Source organism: Epinephelus lanceolatus, chromosome 10, assembly GCF_041903045.1.
Source record: "Epinephelus lanceolatus isolate andai-2023 chromosome 10, ASM4190304v1, whole genome shotgun sequence".
Lineage (NCBI taxonomy): Eukaryota > Metazoa > Chordata > Actinopteri > Perciformes > Serranidae > Epinephelus > Epinephelus lanceolatus.
This window is the reverse complement of record NC_135743.1, coordinates 24,333,383-24,355,596: the sequence shown is the minus strand read 5'-3', so window position 1 is coordinate 24,355,596 and position 22,214 is coordinate 24,333,383. Positions and strand designations below refer to the sequence as shown.

General features: G+C 42.4%; 1 protein-coding gene across 2 annotated transcripts in view; it reads right to left on the bottom strand.

Moving 5' to 3' along the window:
- The window catches only part of aplp1 (amyloid beta (A4) precursor-like protein 1), a 41,044-nt gene that overhangs the window by 8,990 nt on the left and 9,840 nt on the right, over nt 1–22,214 (bottom strand). For both annotated transcript variants that reach the window (XM_033640623.2, XM_033640625.2), the window contains exons 2-6: nt 5,091–5,270; nt 3,943–4,072; nt 1,522–1,634; nt 835–1,028; nt 426–739 (exon numbers count right to left, since the gene is read on the bottom strand). In XM_033640623.2, coding sequence (XP_033496514.2) covers nt 426–739; nt 835–1,028; nt 1,522–1,634; nt 3,943–4,072; nt 5,091–5,270 — 931 coding nt within the window. The remainder of the gene's footprint in view (nt 1–425; nt 740–834; nt 1,029–1,521; nt 1,635–3,942; nt 4,073–5,090; nt 5,271–22,214) is intronic.

Here is a 22,214-nt window from a genome sequence, read left to right as displayed (position 1 = left end):
GGGTAGATGTGTGACATGCACCAGATCCTAATGACACGCACACGAGTCGTGAGGTCAGTGGACAGTACAGACTCATGAGAGGCTGAACTGGAGATGAATAGGGCGGCAAATACAGCTCCCACATATATTTAGACAGAGACGTCTCTTTCCATGTCTGTGGCATGCATACACGACATGCATGCATGACGTGCACTTATGGGCATATGTGTTGGAGGAAAGCAAAGCTGTTACAGGCTGATAAGGTGCAGGAGATGTGCACTGAACACTATATTTATACCCCAGCAGTGCTACTGACAGCAGTTATTTAGTCACTCGTCATTTTTTTAGTCATTCGTGTTGTTCAGCACAGCTACTAAACACTAACTTCAAGCCGAGACTCTTTACAAACAATGGTAGGATTAACAGAACAAATTAGGGACACTCACAGCTGTCTCCCCTCAAGAGAGGTGAGGAGGTGGTGGGTTTGTGGCTTTTCTCGTAGTAGGAGGAGTCCAGATAGTCTAATTTCGGGTACGGACCTGAGTCAATGTTGTACTCATACTCCTCTGGGTCTTTCACAGCTATTGCCTCCTCTTCTTCCTCTTCTTCCACCTCCTCCTCATCAACTTCCTCCTCCTCCTCTTCTTCTTCCTCCTCCTCCTCCTCCTCCTCCACTACTTCATCATCCTCCTCCTCCATATCGGCCTCGTCCACATCTGTGTCAGGAGAGGGGCTTGGAGTGGGTGCTGTCACTTTGGTTCTGTGGAGAAGCGGAACAGCCATTACTCTGATGACCACTAACACACACTCTGTCGTCCTCCAACATGCCTGTGTTGTCAAGCTGAATCATCTTACACAGAATTGAGCTTTCCACTGGTCTGGGATGAGAGTGTCTGAGGACCAGCGGGGATTTCCCTTTCCTCCGTCTCTCCTTTCCCGCTGGAACTCCCTCGGCCTGGGCAGCACACGTACTCGACCCCCCGGAAGTGGTCTCCACATGGCAAAAGCATCCCGTAGCTGTGGAGCTCCAGATTGTCTGCAGTGCACTCCTGAGAGAGAGGCAATGGATTCCACAAAGTTAATAACACAATGTAAAATGGAGATTAAAATTCATATTTTTTATGTGAAAAGTTGCGTACAATACTGCAAAGACTAAATATACCAAGACAGAATTCTGAGTTTCTTCTCTCTGAATATAGAAGTTAGCAAGAAGTGAAATGAGGGAGTATTGCAGCTTCAAGTCATTCTGCTCTGTAAAAAAAACACCTCAGGTAGGCGTATTGATGAAGTGTGACGTGTTACACACCAGCGTGCAGACGTGTCTGGTCTAGTCTGCTGTTCTGTTGCTGTTGCTGTTGGGGCTGGCTACAGACGAGGTTTTTGAATCTGCACTGGAAAGTTCATTGTGTGCGTGACAATGTCCCCAGTGGAAAGTCTCATTAAAATCACCCTCCTGCTTTAATGTGGTTTAAAAACCTTCCTTTTCGCTATTCGTAGATCTTCATTCTACAATTTTAAGCATTTAAAAATTGCCACTCTCACCTCCTTAGCAATGTTGTGCCAGTACACGTAACTCTCGCAAGCATCCATCTGCTCCTGGTGGAGGAAACGGCATCGGTCGGGCACCAGCAGGGCTTCACTCACATACTCGCCCTCTGCAGCACAATTAAGGGAAAGGTAAGGTCAGCATAAGATGATGTCAGGTAGTGACAAAAAGAGAGTGTGTGAACGAACATAAGCTGAGCGACTCAAAGAATACATGAAACAAGTATATGATAGTGAACTAGGATAGTTAAGATGGGGATGTGGTGCGTAAATTAGGACTGACAGAAAGTATAAATGTGTAATGTACGAGCACTTTGAGCAGACAAACTGCAGCTCCAGTAGCGAGTTGAGGACATAAAGTAAAATGTGCTTTGCTTAGAATGAATATAAAAGATTTATTACAGAGATCATAAATGCAGATGACTACTTTGTTCTCTGCAGTAAACTGCACAGAAATGAAGAAGAGGTTTTACTTGCTGTATTTATATGCATTTAAAACCTGTTCTTTATACAACACTGTTATTACATGCTGGTCTTTAGGGCTCACACTTAAAGGGAAGTGTTCACCCATACAACAGGCACTACAGTAGAAATCAAACAAGCTAGAGCCAGTTTTACAGCGCTTTGCATATGAATCAAAGGGCTGGAGGTTGACTCACTGTTCATTACTCACACATTCATTTACTCATTTACTGTTAGCCTATCTGCCCCCCTAGTGGCTTGTAACAGGTGTTTTACTGCATACAGTTCTAATAGTAACACAATTGGAAAGCTGTGGCACTGAGAGAGATGAAAAGGGATGTATTTAGATTAATTAAACTCATGTGGTGCTAAAATCATGCTCATCATGTTAGCTTATTCATTAGGTGCATAGAAATGAACAAGTTTATGCGTTTTTCTGCTTTGACACTGAATCATATACTAAATGTTGATGTATGTTGGGTCCCACTGAAACACCATGCTACAGTCTAAGACTGTGAAGTGTTTTACAAGACTTTCAGACATCTCAAAAAGATGTGTTGTGTGGCCTGGACTATTCTGTCTTGTGCAATAAAGCAAGAAAAGGAACAGCTCAACATCTTGGGAAATACGCTCATTGGCTTTCTTAACAAGAGTTAGATAAGAAGATCGATACCTCTAAACAATGTAACCTAGTATTATCAGGGTTGGAAATCAGCACCAGCCACCAGCCAAATGCTGGTAAAATATGGAAGTGGCTGCTCAGCTCACTCACCAGCCAAATAACAATGGTCATCTACTGAGTGGCTGTTTGATTGTGGAATCCATCGGTTACAGTGGAATGTGAATTTCCAATCCTGGACATTATTTGTAGGGCTGACCCACATCCTTAGAAGCTTCAATCATTGCCATGATGACTGACGCAAAAATCGGTGTTTGAATGCTCTATTTTAGACCATAGTTATCCAACATTATTCATTATGCATCATCGGGGGGCCTCTGTAGTGGTTAGAGCACTCGTCCGGGTGGAAGGTTCAGGGTTCGAACCCTACTGGGGTCATCAGCAAAGGCATGCGGTCGCAAGAGGTTCCCATTGCCGACTCAAACAGGATCAGATTCCTCTAGGAGGCTTCAGGATGACAGAGTAACTACGGAATCTGAGCCAAGTCCTCAACGAGGGCGCGTCTCAAGCCCGTTGTAGATGGGTGGTTCCAGACGTAAAAGCAGATTCGAGTCAATTCATTATGCATCATCATTAATTATTTTTAGTTCTTCTCAGACATGGACATTTAAACTTAGTGGTAGTTTTGTGTCTCTGCCTCGCTTTCAGCTAATGTCAGTCATTAAAAATCCATCGTTACTTAAACTATGGGTTTGACCACATGTGACAGGCTCACAGATGTGCTAGCAGGATGTCAAAAACATCAAGTGTCTGGAATAGTTTCAAAACTTGCGAAGATAACCCCCAAAAGTTGAGTGTCAGATATGCAAAAGGAAACTGGTGTGTCACAAATCGAAGACAAGCTTGGTAAAATCAATTGGAAATAACAGCTTTGGCATTTTGCAAAGTGTTCTCTTTTTCTTGCTATTATGAGGCGCTAACAAGGTGGCTAATTATCACATTATTTTAGGCGCATAAGAGATGATCCTCCACTCAGACAATGACATATGTATTTCCCAAAATATTCAACTACCCCATAGAGGTGTCCTGTTGGTCCTTTTGGTCTAGTGGTAACTGCAATGTCCCTGGTTTGAACCTGGTAGGGGACTGTGTGGCATATCATCCCCCTGTCTCTTTCCCCATGTTTCCTTTCTGTTCCCACTATCAAAAAAGGTCAAACACTTGGGAAAAAAAGTACTTTAAAGAAACAGATGGCATGACCTCAAGCACATAGTTAAGAAATATAAAGAAGGAAATCTATGTGTACTTATCGAATGGTAGTGTGGTGTTGTTCTTACCTAGACAGCGGTAGGGCAGGACTATGAAGGGGTGCGTCTGGCAGTGGCCCCAACCCTTCTTACACCAGGCAGGGATGGTGACAGGTCTTTTTGACTCCTCTATATGGGAGATCGGAAGTGCTGGGTACATCTGGACGTACAGGTACATGCAGAGACGACGAGAGACACAAAAACAGATAGATGGATGGACAGAACACAGGGTTTGAAGACAAGAGGAGCAGCGGACAGGGAAAAATTGGTTAGAGCAAAGGTTCGGGAGGGAGGGGTACAGTAAAAGTTGCAGGATCCGAGGAGAGGAGGAGGGAGAGCACAGTCAGTGGGGAGAAGACTAACAGGGGAGAGAGTCATGCAACATATTCCACTAACTAAGCTGTGTGAGGCCTTTGTCTGAAGCCACGTTAGACATGGCACACTAAAGTTATCATTTCAATGAACATTCTTGTCTTTCTGTGTTTCCAATTTCACATCTGACTTCTTTCACTTAAAATTGAGGCCAAACATTTGAAACTCATAATGGGGGTTAATAGTGAGAGAAATGTAACTGGCACAGAGTCTGAATGCACACTAAAATGCTTTCATCACAAATGTCAAGGAAAACAGGGAGGCCTTTGTGTAAAAGCCATCACAGATGCATAATGTGTCTGCTAATCGCATTACAGTCCATTCAGGCTCGTGGCTGCTGCTCTCTGTGGCGGCTATGTCTGCTTTCACCTCCAGATGGCGCTTGGTTGCCTTTACTGCTGCACTTCAAATGAATATTTCTGAGGGAGGAGTGAGTGGAGGGTATGTGTACCATTGATTACCTTACAGTAGATATTAAAGAGTACACATATCAGGTAACAAGAGGAGGAAAAGTGGATGGTGCTATCAATGAAATATTGAAATATTCCAACAGGCCACCATCACTTCACTATATATGGTTAAATATATAGATTTATAGGACAGATGTCAGACACACCAAATTAGAGAATAAGAATATGCACTTTCTACTGTTTTAATTTTATGCTACATTCTTTTAAAAACAGCTCTTTGCCATTAAGTGTGATTCTGGTGTTGATAATGCTGCTGTTCGAAGTATTGATCCAGACTGGTGTTCATTACAGCTGTGCAGGTTTATGTTATTTCCCTTGCAAGACTCAGGAACCTACCTCCTGACAGTAGGACAGGATTTCGCCGGGCTCTTTGAAGCAGCCCTGGCGGCCCTGAGGATCCGGCTCCCACTGGCCAGTCTGTAGGTTCATGTGCAGGAGCTGATGGCCGCAGAACATGGCAATCTGCGGCTCTGCCACCTGGGGGCCTGGCCCGTTCACCTCGGTCATGGCCAGAGCCTAGAGAGCATAGAGAGGGGAGAGAGAGAGAGAGAGAGAGAGAGAGAGGGGAGGTGAGCATGAGTCGATACAAACACAGTGGCAGATTATATTGTGTTTGAAGCTGATCCAGGGAGGGTAGACCACAGATAATTTCTAAATGCACTCCAGCACTAGCCAACATTAGACCTGAGCGTGTAAGCCAGGGTGCGAGACTGAGTGAGTGAAAGATCGAAGCAGAGAGGCGAGAATGTAAGAGGAAGGAAGGAGAAGCTAATGCACAGGAGAATTGAGCGCAAGCTTTAAGAGAATATCGGAAAACCTAAAAAACTGAGGGAAGATCCATAGAAGACTCCCTGTTGAAATAACCGTGAAGTGACTGACAAGAAGAGCTGGAGTTACCAACTGGTGGCCTCCGCTCCATGTTTGCTGACAGCAGTTGACAGCTGAGAAAAGAAGGAATGGATGGTGGATGAAAAGGAAGGTGTTGAGAAAAATATACAAGAGTATGTAAAAGATTGCCCACCACCCCACCCCCCGTCTTTCCTTCCCCTCTTCCAGCGGCCTTCTAGGATGTTGTTATTGATCGTAGGATATGTTGCCTCTGCCTGGGGGAGGGCCCAGGGGAGCCTACGTAGAGGAAGAAACAGCAGCTAGGGCTTGGAGTCAGGTGTTAATACAAGCTCATTGACCGATGGGCCACTTCACTACATTAACACACAGAGACAGAGCCCAGAGAGGAATAAAAGAGGGGAGGGGGTTGGGTAGGGGAGGAAGAAGCTCTTTAAACAGCACAAACATGGACCTCATCTGCCTGAAGAGACAAAACAGAATTTTCAGAAAACGTGACGGCAGCAAGCCCTCAAGAATCACGAGAAACTGCAAAAGCATATCATGTTCCACTGAACGTCTGAGTCATCTCTGGTGCAAAAATGACTTGTTTACCAAGCACATGCACACAGTCTCCTGCAGGTCACTTAGCTCAAGTAAAAACTGTGGGTTTCTCAGCGCATCATTTGACAGTAACATTCACGGTGGAGGACATGTAATAATGTTTACTGTCCAACCCTGAAACTCTTCAACAAGGCATCCCGTGCCCTGGAGCCTATGTATAGCTCATATCCTTTCATCTGCGCTGACAGACAGAGAGATAGACCTACTGACGACAGACAAGACTAGCGACGCTGAGCCAATTAGAAGAAAGTTGCCCAAAGGGAAGAAACGGAGGAGATAAAATATGGGAGAGTGACGCCTGATCAAAGGGAAGCCCTGCTTTGGCCGACCGGAGCTCAAGTGTTTGAAGTCCTAATTAAAATTCATACAGAATAAAATAAATATATAAAACCCTTTGAGTAAATGTACAATAAATATAAAAGGCCCAGAGCAGCCTATGCATTATAATTACGCTAAGAGGAGTTTGTGTTTCTGCATGTCCTAGCAGATTTCTTACAAATTACGGATCTACTTTTCATTACTGCTGACCATTTCCCCAAGCACGGCAGAGTTGTTTTAGATTTATGAATGCATTTCCGAGTTTTTCAATTCATTTCAATATTAGGTGAATATAAATTACCACAGGATTACAAAGTTACTTTAAGACAATTAACCCTATCGTAGTCAATGTGCTACAGATTTTAAAAAAATTCTTTCTGTGCCTTTAACAGATTTTTTTGGGGATAATTTTTTGGGCTTTTTGCCTTTCATTGACAGGACAGTATTAAGTGTGAAAGGGGGAGAGAAACACTCAGCAAAGTGCTGCAGGCTGGAATTGAACCCACTGCTGCTGCAGCAAGGACATTGCCATTGTACACGGGATGCCTCCTGTGCCCAGAATTTTTTCTCAAATGCTACAAAATTGACTTTTTCTTTTTCTCACTGTGCACATTTTCCCATTGTTTGTCTTCTGGGTTTTCTCGACAATATTGCTCTCCAAAAACAATGCTGTTTTACAGCCAATTTTAAAGCTCCGACTGTCAGCACTTGCTGACAACTTCAGTGTGATGGATTACCCGTCGCAAGCAAGTTTCAAGTCCCTGCAAGTAAATGATTGCCTCACAGTTAAATGATTGGAAATAATGGCTGCTTAGAAGGTATGGAAAATATATTTAAAAATCTAAAATAACCATACTGTGCTCTGGGAAGTTGTTAAAGGTATACTATGCAGGATTGTGGATTACTGTTTTTAAACTTGCTCGCCAGTGAAAGTGAAAGTAAAAGCCAGCTCCAGATTCACTCTCGTTTGGTGTGTCGCCTCGCTGTATTTGCATTTTTGGCAGTACAGTGTCTCTTGGTTGTCTGCTGCTTGTAGTCTGGCACCTGGTTGCTACCTTTTTAGGTTTATGGAGTACACACCCATCAATGTCTCGAGCACAGAAAGTAAGAAGAGAATAAGAAAATACAGGCAGAGGGCGGAGTCTGTGCAGATGAATCCACCGCCACACACTTGTAGTGGGTCATAAGCGATGATTGAGGCGGATTAATTCTGTATGAATCTATACATTTATATATATATATATACATTTTAGGGAAATCCTGCATAATATATCCTTAATTTAGGATTTGCAGCAAGTTCACACATGATTAATGTTTAGTTTGACAGTGTGAAATGTTATATCCAATAAAACTGAATGACAGTGTTAGTTATTGATTGTGCTGAATTGGATCTTCTTATCAGTTAAGTGTATTGTTGGATGAGCACAAGAACCCACTGCTGAAGCTGCTGAAACAGTCTTTCTGGTGTAGCTGCTGAGCTAATGTCTAAATAGATATATCTCTTTGACTCAGGGAAGGTCAGTGCCACAAAGAAAAAAAAAAAAAAACTTCCGGATATTTGAGAAGATAACCTGGCAGCTCCCCCTGGTCCAGCTCTCTCATTCTGCCTGCTCTCCACTACTGCATTTGCAGAAAATCAATGCTGAGCGACTGCAACTGTATCGCCACGTTCCCCCCAATCAATAACAGTCCATCAGGAGCCCAAGGCCCTGACCTCCAGCACGGCAAGGCCGCACACCCAGCCTCCAGCCTGATCTGGGACCAGATTAGATCTCCCTCTTGTGATAACCCCTAATAAGAAAAACCGTTTTAAGATGTAGCCTTCTATGATCTCCACACGTTGTTTGCCGCTGCACACAGCATCGCATAAGCATCACTGAGGGGCCGACGTCACATAGACCCACTCCGCTCTGCTGCGTGAATGCCACACAGCCTACAGTATGTAGGTGTTTTATTGTGCTCTCACACAGCAGTGACAGAAGCTGTCACCAGCATGCATCAGTCCTTTTTCTTCTTACCCCAAAATAGTGAGAATACTTTTAAGGAAGCCTCAGTTGCTGGATAGAAATGTATTTTGCAATATTTCACATCTGTAGTGCTTTAACAAAGATCGGTCAGATTGTGAAACTTCTTCAGAAATATAAACACCGATTTGGGAAATGAGTTAATGCATTACTAAGGAGTCTGGGAAACATCTGGCAAGACTATGCTTGAACCCAGGGATGATGATAGAAGCCTGATTTCATTCCAGTGCATGCTGTTGACTGTACTTGTTTGAAGAACATAATGTTTTGATTAGGTTTTTTATCTGATCATATTTAGTGACATGGAACCTTAATTACTGTATTACACTCAACTATATGGCTTCAGTTCAACTTCCAGTTCATTGAGTTGCATTATGTCTCAATAGGCTTCTTCTTTTGGACAAAGTCACAGTTTTCTTGACACTTTGCCATTGTTCTATTACTCTTTGGCTGTTTGGCTAATGCAGGATGAGGCTGTTTAACAGATAGTGAAGGCTCTGTGAATATAGCATGTGTTCACATTTTCACCATGCCCTTATCCTGTGAGATATATCTTAAATAATAATCTAAACTTTAAAAATAACAATTTCATTTAGTTGTCTTCACACCAGTGGATAAAAATGTTGAGCCATAGGTCTACTGTATATTTTACAAAACAGTTTTCTTACACCTGAAATCAAGAAGGCCTCTGACCCACGTAAAGCTGCCCCCCGTAGTGGGGGTCAGGACCCCAAGGCTTTGAACCAGTGCACCACATATCATTGGTGTTTCTGTAAAATCGAGTCCAATACCCGACCTGTGGACAGACCTGCACGAACGTTTATGCACCAGAGTGCTTTTGTCTGTGCAACAGGACAGTGAAGAGGATCTGCCAAGTTGCTAATCTTGTTTAAATCGCAAATTGGTCAGTCGACCAAAAGCAGAGTCTAACTGATAACAACAGTCAATTAGAGAAGATGGTCCAGAGAGGTTGAGGAGGAGAGGGAGGGCGGGGAAGTGAATGTGTAGCTGAGCATGCTGTTGTTTACAAGAACAGGAAATCAAAATGTCTGCACACTTATTTCTGTTGAGTACACCGTCTTTATTTCCTAAACTATGGGACAAACAGACCGAACAAATTGGCTCCCATATAACTTAACAATTGGTTGGCCCACCACTTCTGTCCAGCCTGAAATATATCGACAACTATTGGATGCATTGCCATGAAATATAGTATAGACAGTCATGATCCCCAGGGGATGAAGCCTGCTTCCTTTGTAATCCCCTGATGATTCTTCTTATGCCACCATGAGGTTGACATTTTTGGCTTTTAGTTAAATATCTCAGCAACTACTGTATGGATAGCCATGAAATGTTGTACAGACATTCATGATCCCCAGAGGATGAAGCCTGCTGACTTTGTTATCCTCTATTGATTCATCTTATGCCACAATTAGGTTGACATTTTGGGCTTTTAGTTTAATATCTCAGCAACTACTGAATGGAGCACCATGAAATGTACAGATATTCATGATCCCCAGAGGATAAAGCCTGCTGAATTTGTTATCCCCTTATGTTTCTTCCATTGCCATCATGAGGTTGAAATCTCTGGCTTTTAGTGAAATGTTTCAACAACTATTGCAATGATTGCCATGAAATTTGGTACAGACATGGGTCATTGGTCCCAGACAATCTATTGTAATGCCTTTACTAATCCCATGACTTTCCCTTTTAGCAGCTTTATCCGGTCAAAATACTAATTTGTCCGATACTTTGGCTGATGATGATATCTGGAAAATTAAAGCCATTTTCATCAGCCTGAGTTGCACTTTGTGTTTAGTGCGAATTAGTAAATGTTAGCATGCTAACTTGCTAAACTAAGATGGTGGACATGGTAACATTATACCTTATTAAACATCAGCATGCCGTTGTCATTGTGAGCATGTTGTCATTCCGACATTAGGATTTAGCTCAAAGTACCATTGTTCCTAAGTGCAGCCTCAAAGAGCCACTAGCATCTTTCAGTGTATTTTTCAAAACATATATTCAGTATAAGTCCTTAATATAATCAAATTAAAGAGGTATGGTTTGCAAAAATTCAAAGAGTAAAATGCTTTGAGGTCTTTAACAGACATATTGCGGTATTCGCCAGATACAGATTAAACAGACACAGTGATCCTCTGTGGTGATGGATTAGGGCTTTCATTCACAGTTAAAAATAGCTTTTGGTACAGTGAATGAAACACATTCTCGCATCGTGATTTGGCTGTTTCTTCCATGTTGCAGCTGTAATTCCCTTTGGACTGACAAACAAGCAGACAAAGATTTTCAATGTCTTGGTGGTACACGATTTCCATTTCGATGCCAACTTAACTTTAGAGTGTTAAGACTGCCGTGGTGTGAGCACGGCAGTGAAAGTCTCCCTGAACATTCCCAGGCTCCATCAGGAGCTGAGGCACACTGATCCAGTTGGCTTCACAATAACGTTTCACAATCTGTCAACAATTATGCTTCTTCTCCAGTTAAGGAGAGGCTGCGGAGCCACTCTCCATGTCTCAGTGAGAAAATACTGTAGTGTATTGAAGCATCTCCTTGCAGCACAGTCTACTAGTATGGAGGAGGTGGGTTCAGAGGTTGGTGAGGCAGCACTGTTCAACCATCCTGAGTCCCACATATCACATGCTAGTGCTGATGAGGCTGAACAGGCAGACAGCCCAGAAGCCTGACAGCTCCCCACTGCAGAGAATGCTGCATCATTAATAACGACCTGGTGATATAAAGAATCGATTGGCTTTCCGCCTTTCCACCAGGTTCTTTGCTTCCGTTAGCTCCCTTGAAATTCTGTTTTTCTCTGATCTGCTTCTCCATATTTGCTGCATACTGACTGTGCTGCTTCACTTAGTAATCACGTGTACCTCTGCAATTGCAAAAAGCACAGGAAACTAAGTGATCCCACAGAGACAAGGACACGCTGTGCCAGAAGTTGTGAAAAAGCTAGTGCAGATATAATAATGGCTAATTATATTTTCACAGATATCCCTCTAGTAATGATGCTGCATGGAGCACCCAAAAAATAAGTGCCTACAACAGATTTGATCTCCCAACATAAATACTTCTGTCAGTCAGGGCTGGGTTTGAGCCAGGGCAGAACATTTACATGTTCCTCCAGCATCTACCACCCTGTTCTAATTAAATTTTCAGCACCTGTTCCACCCTTATGTTGCAGGATGACTTCATCCTCTGTAATGATGCAATCTCCCGGCCCTGGCAGGCAAGCCAGAGCAGTTGAGGCGGAGGGGAGGAGCCCACCCATCATTTGTCACCTTTTACAAGGTGCTGCCAGACTGTACATTGGAGAACCATGCCATAAATGCATCAAAGGCTTCAAGTAGATGCAGAGTCGTTTAGTGCTTGGAGCACTGAGCAGCAGAACCACCGTCACATGGGGGCCTCTGATGTCACTTCAGGCATTTTACTCTGTTGCACACAACTGTTTCCCCTCAAGTTTCTCTGAGTTTAATTTATCTATAATTAATTTGTTCTGTACTTCCTTTGTTATCTTACACGTTGTAAATTCTCTGACGTACATTTCCTGTGTGTGTGTGTACTTCTGTTAATACAAGGTATGTGTGCATCTGTGTCAAACACTTTGTACTTAAACTTGAAAATACACCAGCTACAGCATAAATACAGACTCTCTGGTCAGAGATACATTCAAGGGAGCTTGCCTGACACCTGATAATTAACTAGAAACATCAGACCCCTGAGGAGCTAATCCCTACTTAGCAACAGGGATCTGGGATATCCCATCTAGCCAAAATACGCCATGTAGTGACAATGTAATCAAACAGCCATACATCACAAAGATAAAACAACTTGTAAAACTCCAGGATCTGTTTGTTTAGCTAATCTAACTGTGGCTTAAACATCGAACACGACTTAGCTACCAGGCATCGACTGGAGGGTTATGAAATTACAGCAGGGCTTCTGGCACATGTTGATCTACTTGCAAGGTGTATGGAGACGGGAAGTGGTCTTAGGGCTCCAGACAACAACACTTGTACATAAGGGTAAAAGATACGAGGAAAATGTGCAATATGCTGTAAAGTTGTTGAATATTGCAATAACAATATTACCTGTGATAAACAAACAGATAAAGTTTACTCTAACCAGCCAACACTTGTATGTGGGGGCCATGTGTTTAGTAAATCAGCTGAAAAATGGGCCCTATATGGGATTGTCCAAAGGTTCTATAATGAATGCCAGTTGCCCACATGGGTGGTTTTACCCAAGGAGCCCAAGATAAGATGCCCATTTTAGGCCCATACCCACTTGGTCCCCAGATAGCCGTAGCATAACCCATGTGGGGCCCACTTGGATAAACCCACCCATGTGGGCAAATGGCATGGGGCCTTTATGGAGCCCAAGGACAATCCCATATAGGGCCCATTTTTAGCTCATTTACTAATCACATGGGGCCCACATACAAAGGTTGACTGGGTAGGCTTGGGTGGTATCTATTTTTGTACCGTATATGACAGCACTGGCTACAAAGGTCTAGAAAGGTTATATTCTTATACTTGTTTCCTTCATTAAACAGAGAAATACAACCGTACACCCTCTGTTTCTCTCTGTCATTGAACTAAGACTAACATCAGCTTAATTGTCTTTTAAATGCACCATAGAAAACACTTCATTCAAACTGACAGAAACAAAATAAAATCCCTCAAAACTGTCTTAGTTAGTCGTCTAGTTAGTTGGTCCACTGTTCCAACAATCACCAACTCTGGTTTGGGCAAAATAAACCCATAATTCACTGAGTTCAGTGTGAAAATATGTTGCTCTCTGCCATTGCTAGCTGGATTTGTACTCGTCCTGTAACGTTATCCCCACCACTCGTTCCTGTTCCACCAGTAGAGGCTGACCTCTGGTGGCATGTGCTGTGCAATACATACATAGAATACATCCTCAATATAGCATCTCTGTAGGAGTTGAATAGAAAGATGTCTGTATTTTTGATGGTATTTATAAACCGCCCAAGCTTAGTGTACTCGAGTCTTTTATTGAACATATTACCTGCACAAAAGGCAACAATAAAAAAAAAGGTTAAGTTACATTTTAAAGTGCGGTTTTCTACAGATATTTTTTCAACAAACTAAAAATATCCCTGAGTACAATATTGCAGTCTTTCACTATGCATTTATCACATCCGTTGACAATGCCATGACAATATAAAAATAATATATTTTGCGCTCCTTGTACATAACACATTTGGTCTTCACACTACAAGTGTTTCTAATACTACAAGTGTCTCTGGAGTTTACAACTTTAAAGTCATTCTATTTCCAAAGTAATACCATTATGTTCTGCTGGTGATGCGTGCAGTTAAAAAACAAATGAGTCACTATTAAATCTATCTACGGTGCAAACTATGAGCTTTGTCATTCGTGGTGAGAAAAGCCTGGACTGCTCCTGATTAGTATAACATTGTGCACTGGCCGCTTTCCATGGCTCGTGTAGAGAACACACCCACGTACAAATAGGCCTCATCGATGCATAACCGATGCATGTATGAACACACACACACACACACACACACACACACACAAACAGGCCTTCCTGAGCACGTCTTTGTGCTTCTCTGCAGCACAGATGGCTGAATAGTGGGTGTCTTCCTGCTCTCCGGGCCCCTCCTTCACTCTTTCTCTATATTCTCCTCCTCTCAAGGCTGAGCTCGATCCACCCCGGCCGCCCTATCCTTGATATCTCTCTCGTCTCCCCCCTCCTTCCCTAACAGCTTTCACACAATGCCTGACACTCTGCTGTTTGGCCTCCCTCCCTAGGCCAGTGCTAAATGGCCAGAGAGATTTGGGAGCATTCATCATTGTAATCATGTTGGTTAATTATTCATAGGCTCCATCAGGCCTCTTCCTGGTGTGGCACGTAGTTATTAGGGAGTAGCAACATTAGTCTGCCAGGCTCTCATGGTGCAGAGGGGACAAAGGAGGATAGAGCAGGTTAGCTCAGCACATTGACACTCATTATTATTCATCTCTGACTAATGGCTAATTGAAGCCATTAATTTTCTATTCAGAAGAGACTGATGGGCAGAGTGGAAAATATTACATTGTGTTTTATGTATTGTTCTATAGCTTCCTACTGTAAACCACATACGGCTGTAAAGTTACATACTGAATACTAAACTGAATGCCTCATTTCAATACTTGGTCGCCAACGGTGACGACAGAGGCTTTTTCAGCTGCAAAGATGTGCAAACATCACGGCGTTCTCTAAGTCAGGCTTCATCAGTCCAGATTACTGCGGTCCAGCCTCCAGCTGGGTACACTGGGAGCAGATGGCCCCATAATCACCAGGGTTCATCTAGGTCTCAAACAGCAGCCAAAACCAGCTCCCAATATTTGATTTAATTTCAAGTATAGCTTAAAATACAGGGCATGTCAGATGGCATCACTGCATGAGACTCCATAGATTTGGAGGGTGGCAGCGCCAACCGTTTCATGATAACGCTTATTTAGGACTCATTTAGTTTACTCAGAGCTGTGCCCACTGGGGTCTGTATATATATTCTGTCTCTGGTTTTGGCCTATGTCTTTTCAGATAGTACTCAGCAGGCTGCTGCATCTGAGGCAGAGGAAAGAGACTGATTTCTCTCCCCTGTAAAGGTTGCTAACTCCTCCTGGAATCACATGACCTTAGTTGGATACAGATTTCCCTGATGTTCCATCGCACCATGGGATTGAGTCCCATGGTGCGATGGAACATCGCACCATGGGATGGATGGAAGAAGCCTCATACCAACAAGAACAGAGACTTCACCTTTCCCAGCTGGGAAAGGAAGGAATAAAAAACAGATACTGCACAATATGCATCCTGTTTCACTCTTCCCCTTTTCTCTTTGTAATACACTCCATAATACACACACCTGTATTTTACTCCCATTGTGCAGGCAGTATTGTTACAGATATGTTTCCTGTGAGCTTTTTTTAACATCCTGCCTTTCAGTAGCATCTGTGGTAAATCTTGTCAGCAATGTCAAATGCAATTAGAAGAACAAAACAGGAAACTCCCACAGATAGAAAGTTCATTTCCCAGAAAGTTCCCAGCTCTGTGGAAAGGCTGTATTAAGCAATATTACGAATGAAACAAGTGATTGTGATACTTGTCTTGCAGCGAGTAGGCTGAACTTATACGTAGTGTCTTCCTCTCTGTTCCACCCACAGTTCAACAAATGCTTCTTCTGACTCACGCAGCATAATGACACCAAACTGTGCTTGTCTTCTCTCCAGAAAGGACAAAAACACAAAGCGTAGTTTGTCTTTTTCCCAATCCTGTCTATGCCATCGCGTTCTGCAGAGATGTAGGAGACAAACAACTTCATAACAATATCGTTTGATAAATAGAACTGCCAGAAACAGAGTCCAGAGTGCTTCTTCCGCACAGCCAAACTGAAAGGATTTCGTCTTCTAGTAGTATTGTTGATGAATTTCTGCTGTTACATAACACTGCTGAACCTCCTTCACAGTTAAGCAACACAACATGGGGATGCCAACATGTTAATGCCAAACACTGTGAGCCTGCAGATATGATTTCAAGCTGAAGAGCTACCTCGGGGGGATTGAAGGAATCAAAGGCTTAGCGGAGATTTGAGTGCTGCAGGTCCGTCTGAAACATCCCAATGTCAACACAATTGCCACTGAATCAGGGATTTTCTGCAAGGCAGATTTGAGATTGACACAATGCAAACAAGCTCTCCAAATCTGTTTTTATGTGGTAAATACATTCAAAAGGCTTGAGTCATATCGGGGACTCAAAGCTTCAAATTTCTGTTAGCAAGTCCATGTCATATTAAACACTAATTATTTTCTACAAACTATTGTGGCCTTTCCTCCCACATATATTTAAACCCTCTTTCTGAAAATATAAAAAGCATAAATATATCAAATCATCATAATCCTGAGAACACAACAGGACAAGAGCAGCATTATTTTTTTTTCTTGTTCGCTTTAAATGTTATGAAAATGCATCAACCATTTAAATGGATGACAGACTAGCTTTGAGCTGGAGCTCTGGAATTGGTAATCCACTCTGGAACCAAATCCTGAGTTTAGCAGGTTAATGGAGATTAGGAAGTAACATGATTTTCAATTTCAGACCAAAGACACGTATAAAGATGATAACTTTATTCACGATAGAGTGTCGGACAAGTGTGCATTTTGTGAAGGGAGGAGACAAGAGCGGAGGTCTTAGAGCAATAACATAATGCCCTTGAGCATGTTTTAAGTAGATTAAGGGAATCTCAAGGCCTAGATGAGGGCATGTTTAGGTTAAAAGACTGAAATAATTGATCCACTTAAAGACAGACTGTCTTTCTACGGTCTCTCTGACAAACAGCAGGCGGCCAGCATCAATAAGATGGGATACTTCTTCTTGCTTCCTTCTTATCTCACACTCTGGGCCTTTGCTGCCTCTCAAGACCCTCACTCTGCCTTTGACTCTGTTGTCTTTGTAACCCTTCTGTACTGAAGTCTTTCTTCCTGGGTATTCTCCTTTGGATCCACATGTCATCTCAGCCCTAGTTCTACTTTGACTTTGCTGTTTTTGAGTTTTGCGCATACTGGGTAAGTGAACTCTCTACAGATCTTTCAACATTGCATCTTGCACTTGTTAAAACAAGAAAAGAATTCCTCCAAATAGAGTGAAAAGTTTAATGATCAGTTATAACGGCTTGGAGTGCAACTTGCAGTACAGTAAACTCTTCTGAACACAGTGAATTGCTTTGGGACTTAAATCTCTTAAGTACAATCCTAAAATATAGCCGCAAGCACAATTCTGGGGTTCAAGCCAGCATGGACCTTTAAACCTTGAAAGCTGGCTAGGATCAAGACCTTTGATAGTTTATGACACCTGCATTACAAATTATAGGTTTTATGATATTCAAACAAATGCTCAATCATTTATGTCTAAATCTGTGTTCGGCCATGCTCGTATTGGGAAACATTGTCGCTTCCTGTTAGTCAATTGCAGACACATTTGGGGATATGCTTCAATGTCTGAGTTTAAAATATCCATTAAGTTTGGAGATGTTTGAACGCCATTTATTTATGGCCAGATTTTGTGAAAGGCCAATGCAACTGTACGGAAGTGGTGCCCCCCCTATTGAGCAATTTGCCAAAAAGAATTTAACATATCCTCAACCTAAATAAGACTTTCATGGTATGTTTGAAGTACTGATGTGGACATGACCTACAAGTTTTGTGATGATGGCCAACAGGTTATGGAGTTAGGTTTATTTATGTGCTGTGCCAGGCCCGTTTTAAAGTTCATTCATTAATATCCTCAAAACCAAATGAGATATCAGCAAGCTTTTCATAGCTTTTGATAAGTTTGGTCCAGTGATGAGCCACAGAAAATGTAGTATAAATCGGACGTATGGTTAAGGAGAGGATGTCAAAAATGTGTTTTTCATAAAAATCAAAATGCGTTGAGCTGTCCCCTGTAGACCGATTTCAAAATTATTTTGCACATGTGATTCAACATTACTATTTAACATATCCTGAAAGTTTTGTAATGGTTGGACAAACACATTTTTGATTTATAGTCTAATCTGTGTTGTGCCACGTTCATTGCATTTGCAAGTTTGGCACCTCCTAGTGGTCGACTTGAATGAAACTTTCAGGAAATTATAAGTCCTTTGGGACATGGCAACACATTCTCAAATCTAACTTATACCAATATGGCAGGAACTTTTGGATGCACAGAGATAGCAGGTCAATTTAAGCTCTTTACATGCATTGTGTCTTTTTAAAATACATTTCAGTTTTGCGGGAAAACGAGTTTGCACAGAGCTGCAGAGAGACATCTTCGTGCTGCAGATGCTGCAGGAATGATTGGACATTATAGCCGGGAGGTGGAACAGGTAGAAACAGTTCTGGTTCCAACATGAAAATGACATGCTACACGCAATCCGTCACATTGCTATATATGCCTGGTGTGTGAGAGGTGCCTGCACTAGCCCACACAAAATGCATAGTGAATAGTTGCAGAAGTATGATTTAGATAGGGCTGCCCCCTGAAAATCAAAGATTTGAAGTATATTTCAGAGACCCCTCTGACTGAAATTCTTACAGTCAAGCAGTCTTTTTTTGTCAGTGAGTGTGGTGTTCTGATGGGATTGTTTCAGTCCCCAGATCTAGGTGCAGAGTGAGCACTCCTCACTTTCTTGATTACAGACCCAGGGTGAGTCTGATACAGATGGAGGCAGTTGCCCAGAGGAAGAGAGGCTGTGCCCGGTCAGGCTCCGAGATAACATTATCTTCTGCCCTCTGCTTAGAAGTGGTAAATTAACAGCTCCCAGCAACTTAATACGATACAGTCTCAGGCTTGTACTTGAGTGTTGGCAAAGAAGGCTGTTGCACATTTCTGATCTGTTGTTAGCAAGTTAGCATGCATTAGCTCAGGGGGCTAACCTGGCTTGTTTACTATATTACGTGAATGTTACTGCCCCCTAATGACCCACCAATCCCAACTCTCGCCGTATGTGTGAATGTGAGTGTGAATGGTTGCCTGTCTCTATGTGTCAGCCCTGTAATAGTCTGGCGACCTGTCCAGGGTGTACCCCGCCTCTTGCCTAATATCAGCTGGGATAGGCTCCAGCCCACCTGTGACCCCCAACAGGATAAGCGGTTATGGAAAATAAATGAATGAATGAATTTTGAGTCAGGTACTGCCCTAGAATTAGGCATGAACCTGTTGTTTCTGATATCACTGTATTCTGCATCTTGTTTTTTAAGCATAATACTTTTATATTGAAATTAAATAAATAAAACTATGCCGAACTGTAAATAAAAACAAACAGACTTTCAGTAGAAGATAGAGTAACATGCAGAGGAGGGGGGAGAATGCAGAGGGAGTGAAAACATTCATATATCTCTTTCTTTCTGTCTCTGATTTATGCACATACACAATTCTGATCACATCGTGCCAACTCCCCTGGGAGCCTGTCTAGCAGATGCATCTTATGGAAATGAGGCTGTGAGGTTATATATATAATATATGTTGTGTGAGCCTGGTGAAGAGAACGTGAGGTAGAGGCAGAGTGGTGTGTGGTTGTGTATCTATTAACATCATTATTATTTGTTGAGGTGGGGGTGTGACCAGAGAGCTAAAAGCAATAGTTGATCCCTTTAGTCATGGTGCAGACCCCAGATCTGTACCACACAGAGTACATTATACACCCTGTTACATATAATGGTCTGTATGTAACATGTAACTATTTTCACAACATGTTGGTTCATGGCTTTAATTCAAAGGCATGTGGTGTCGCCACAGCGGGAACAAAGTGGTCTTTAATTCCCAGTGAGAGGTCAGAACTTACAGCATCGCTGATAACAGAGCGCAGCATGGCCAGCCCAATAAACAGCAAAGACATATTGAGGGGATAACCTTTTCCCAGGTCTCTCAGACAGTGTGTTGCCCTGCAAAGCATCTTTGGCCCACTGTTCATGTTAATGAGGCGCTCTGTTATTGAACAGCAGGATGAACAGCTAATGCCGGGCCCGCAGGGACCAGCTTCCGTCTTACACAAAGCAAAAGAAAGAATCAAGTTTCTGCCACAGACGAACTTGATGAAAGAGTGCACGGCGTGGCTGGCATCACTCTCCCACATTTAACATCAGCTTCTGCTCGCTCGCCGTCCTCTTTGTCTGTCTAGCTTGTTCCCATCAAACCCGTAAACAGACTTTTTTTTTTTTTTTTTAAGCCCTCTCCTCTACGTTCTCCCTCTCAGCATCACTTGGCCACTGAGGGTGGTTGCCATGGTAACACCACCCACAGGAGCCGGCTACCTTCCCTGTTACCGTAGCAACTGGTTCCCTACAGAATTTCAAGCATGTCACTCAGTCTCCCTCTCTCTCTCTCTCTCCCTGCCGCTCGGTATCAGTCTGCCTCGCTCTCTCTTTCTTCCTCACATGAAAGAGTCCCCATATGTTTGCTCCGACTTTCTATCCTCGGCAGGTCGCTGATCGTTGCCTTAATGCTCGGTTAGCTTTCCTTATCACTGTCTGTTGGTTGTTTACACATCACTTAAGTTACTTGCGCAATACTGGGCCCTACTAAGTCGGGCTTCTGACTCTCTTTAAAGCCAGTAAAAACATCAGTGTGTTTCTACAATGCTAATAATAATGTAATAATAATGTTTATTTAAGGGCAGTATAAGAGTATTTCACATGAAACTAGGCATAATGAACATAAAACAGACAAGGCAACTCAATATAAAAGGACATTTAAAACAGTTTAAAAAGATTTTAAAAGAGCTGCAGCAGTGTGAAAGTAAAAGCATAAAAAGAAAGAAAGAGCTTCAGACCTGTATCAGGAAGTCAGAGCTAGTGAAAGGCTGAAGTGAACAGATACATTTTTAGCTTTCTTTAGCGAGCTAGCTTCCCTGATATCTATAGGTAGTGTGTTCCATAGTTTCAGGGTGTAATGTCTAATTGTATAGCAGCTCAAATGACAATTAACTGAATTAATAATAATGTCATCTGCATATAAACAACAGTGGTAAATGCCCTGGTGGCATCTGGCCTTCAGACAGCAGGAGTACACACATGACTCCACAGACAGTCTTAAAATCAACATTATTATAGTCCATTAAATGTGAATACGATGGTTAGTATGTTGACAAAAAAGGAACTGTATCTGGTTTTAGCTTCTCACATGTGAAGGTTCACTACTTTTCTGTTTCCATTGTAAACTGGATATCTTTGGGTTATACTGATGATCACACAAATGGCAGTACTCATTACTATGTTACTCAAATCATTGCAAAAAAAAAAAAAAAAACTCCAGAGAAAATGATTGTTAGTCACAGCAATGTAATAATACAGTATGATATGATTTAATATAACACTATTACAACACTGTCAGGGACAGCATTATATATTGAATTGTTTTCGATGATCCCACTCTTGGGAAATCTCAGTGCGGTGACTCAGTAGCTGACTTAACGATTCGTCACATGTTCCTCTGATTCCTCCGCTTCAGGGCCGCACAGCCTGCATGTTACAACACAACTGATTATCTTTCCATTTTGTTTTAATCAACTTCACCAACTGTCTGTCCTCCCAAGACTTTAACAGACTTTAGACTTTTATGGTGGGCAAGCCTTTTAAATCCGCTCATACTCATTACTACAAAAACAGGATACGCATGAATTTGAATCATCTGATTATCGTCAGTCAAGATGTGCATGATAAATCACATCACCAAGTATCTGAATGTATCACATTAAAAACAAGCACTCTTACATTTGAGTAGCTCTAGAAAGCACAGTTTGACAAATCCACAAAAACTAATAACGATAACTGAGATCATGTCAGGCTGGCATGTCCTGTCTTGCTTTAGCCCTCTCAGTGTTATTATAGACCGGGCTACTCTGGTGAGATAATGCGTGTTGGCTGTGCAGTCTGCCAGTCTGTGCTGCAGAATCACTCAGTAGATTAAATATTAGTGTTATCTCATTTCCTCAGGCCATAAAGTCTCCACAGAGTGTCCAACTGAAGGGAAAATGGTTTAATCATTGAGACAATCTGCACAAAAGACCCCTCACCGGGGCCTGGAACCTCCGTTTGTGCTTTGCGCTTTTATTACATTCTTTTTTCAAAACCACGGCTGG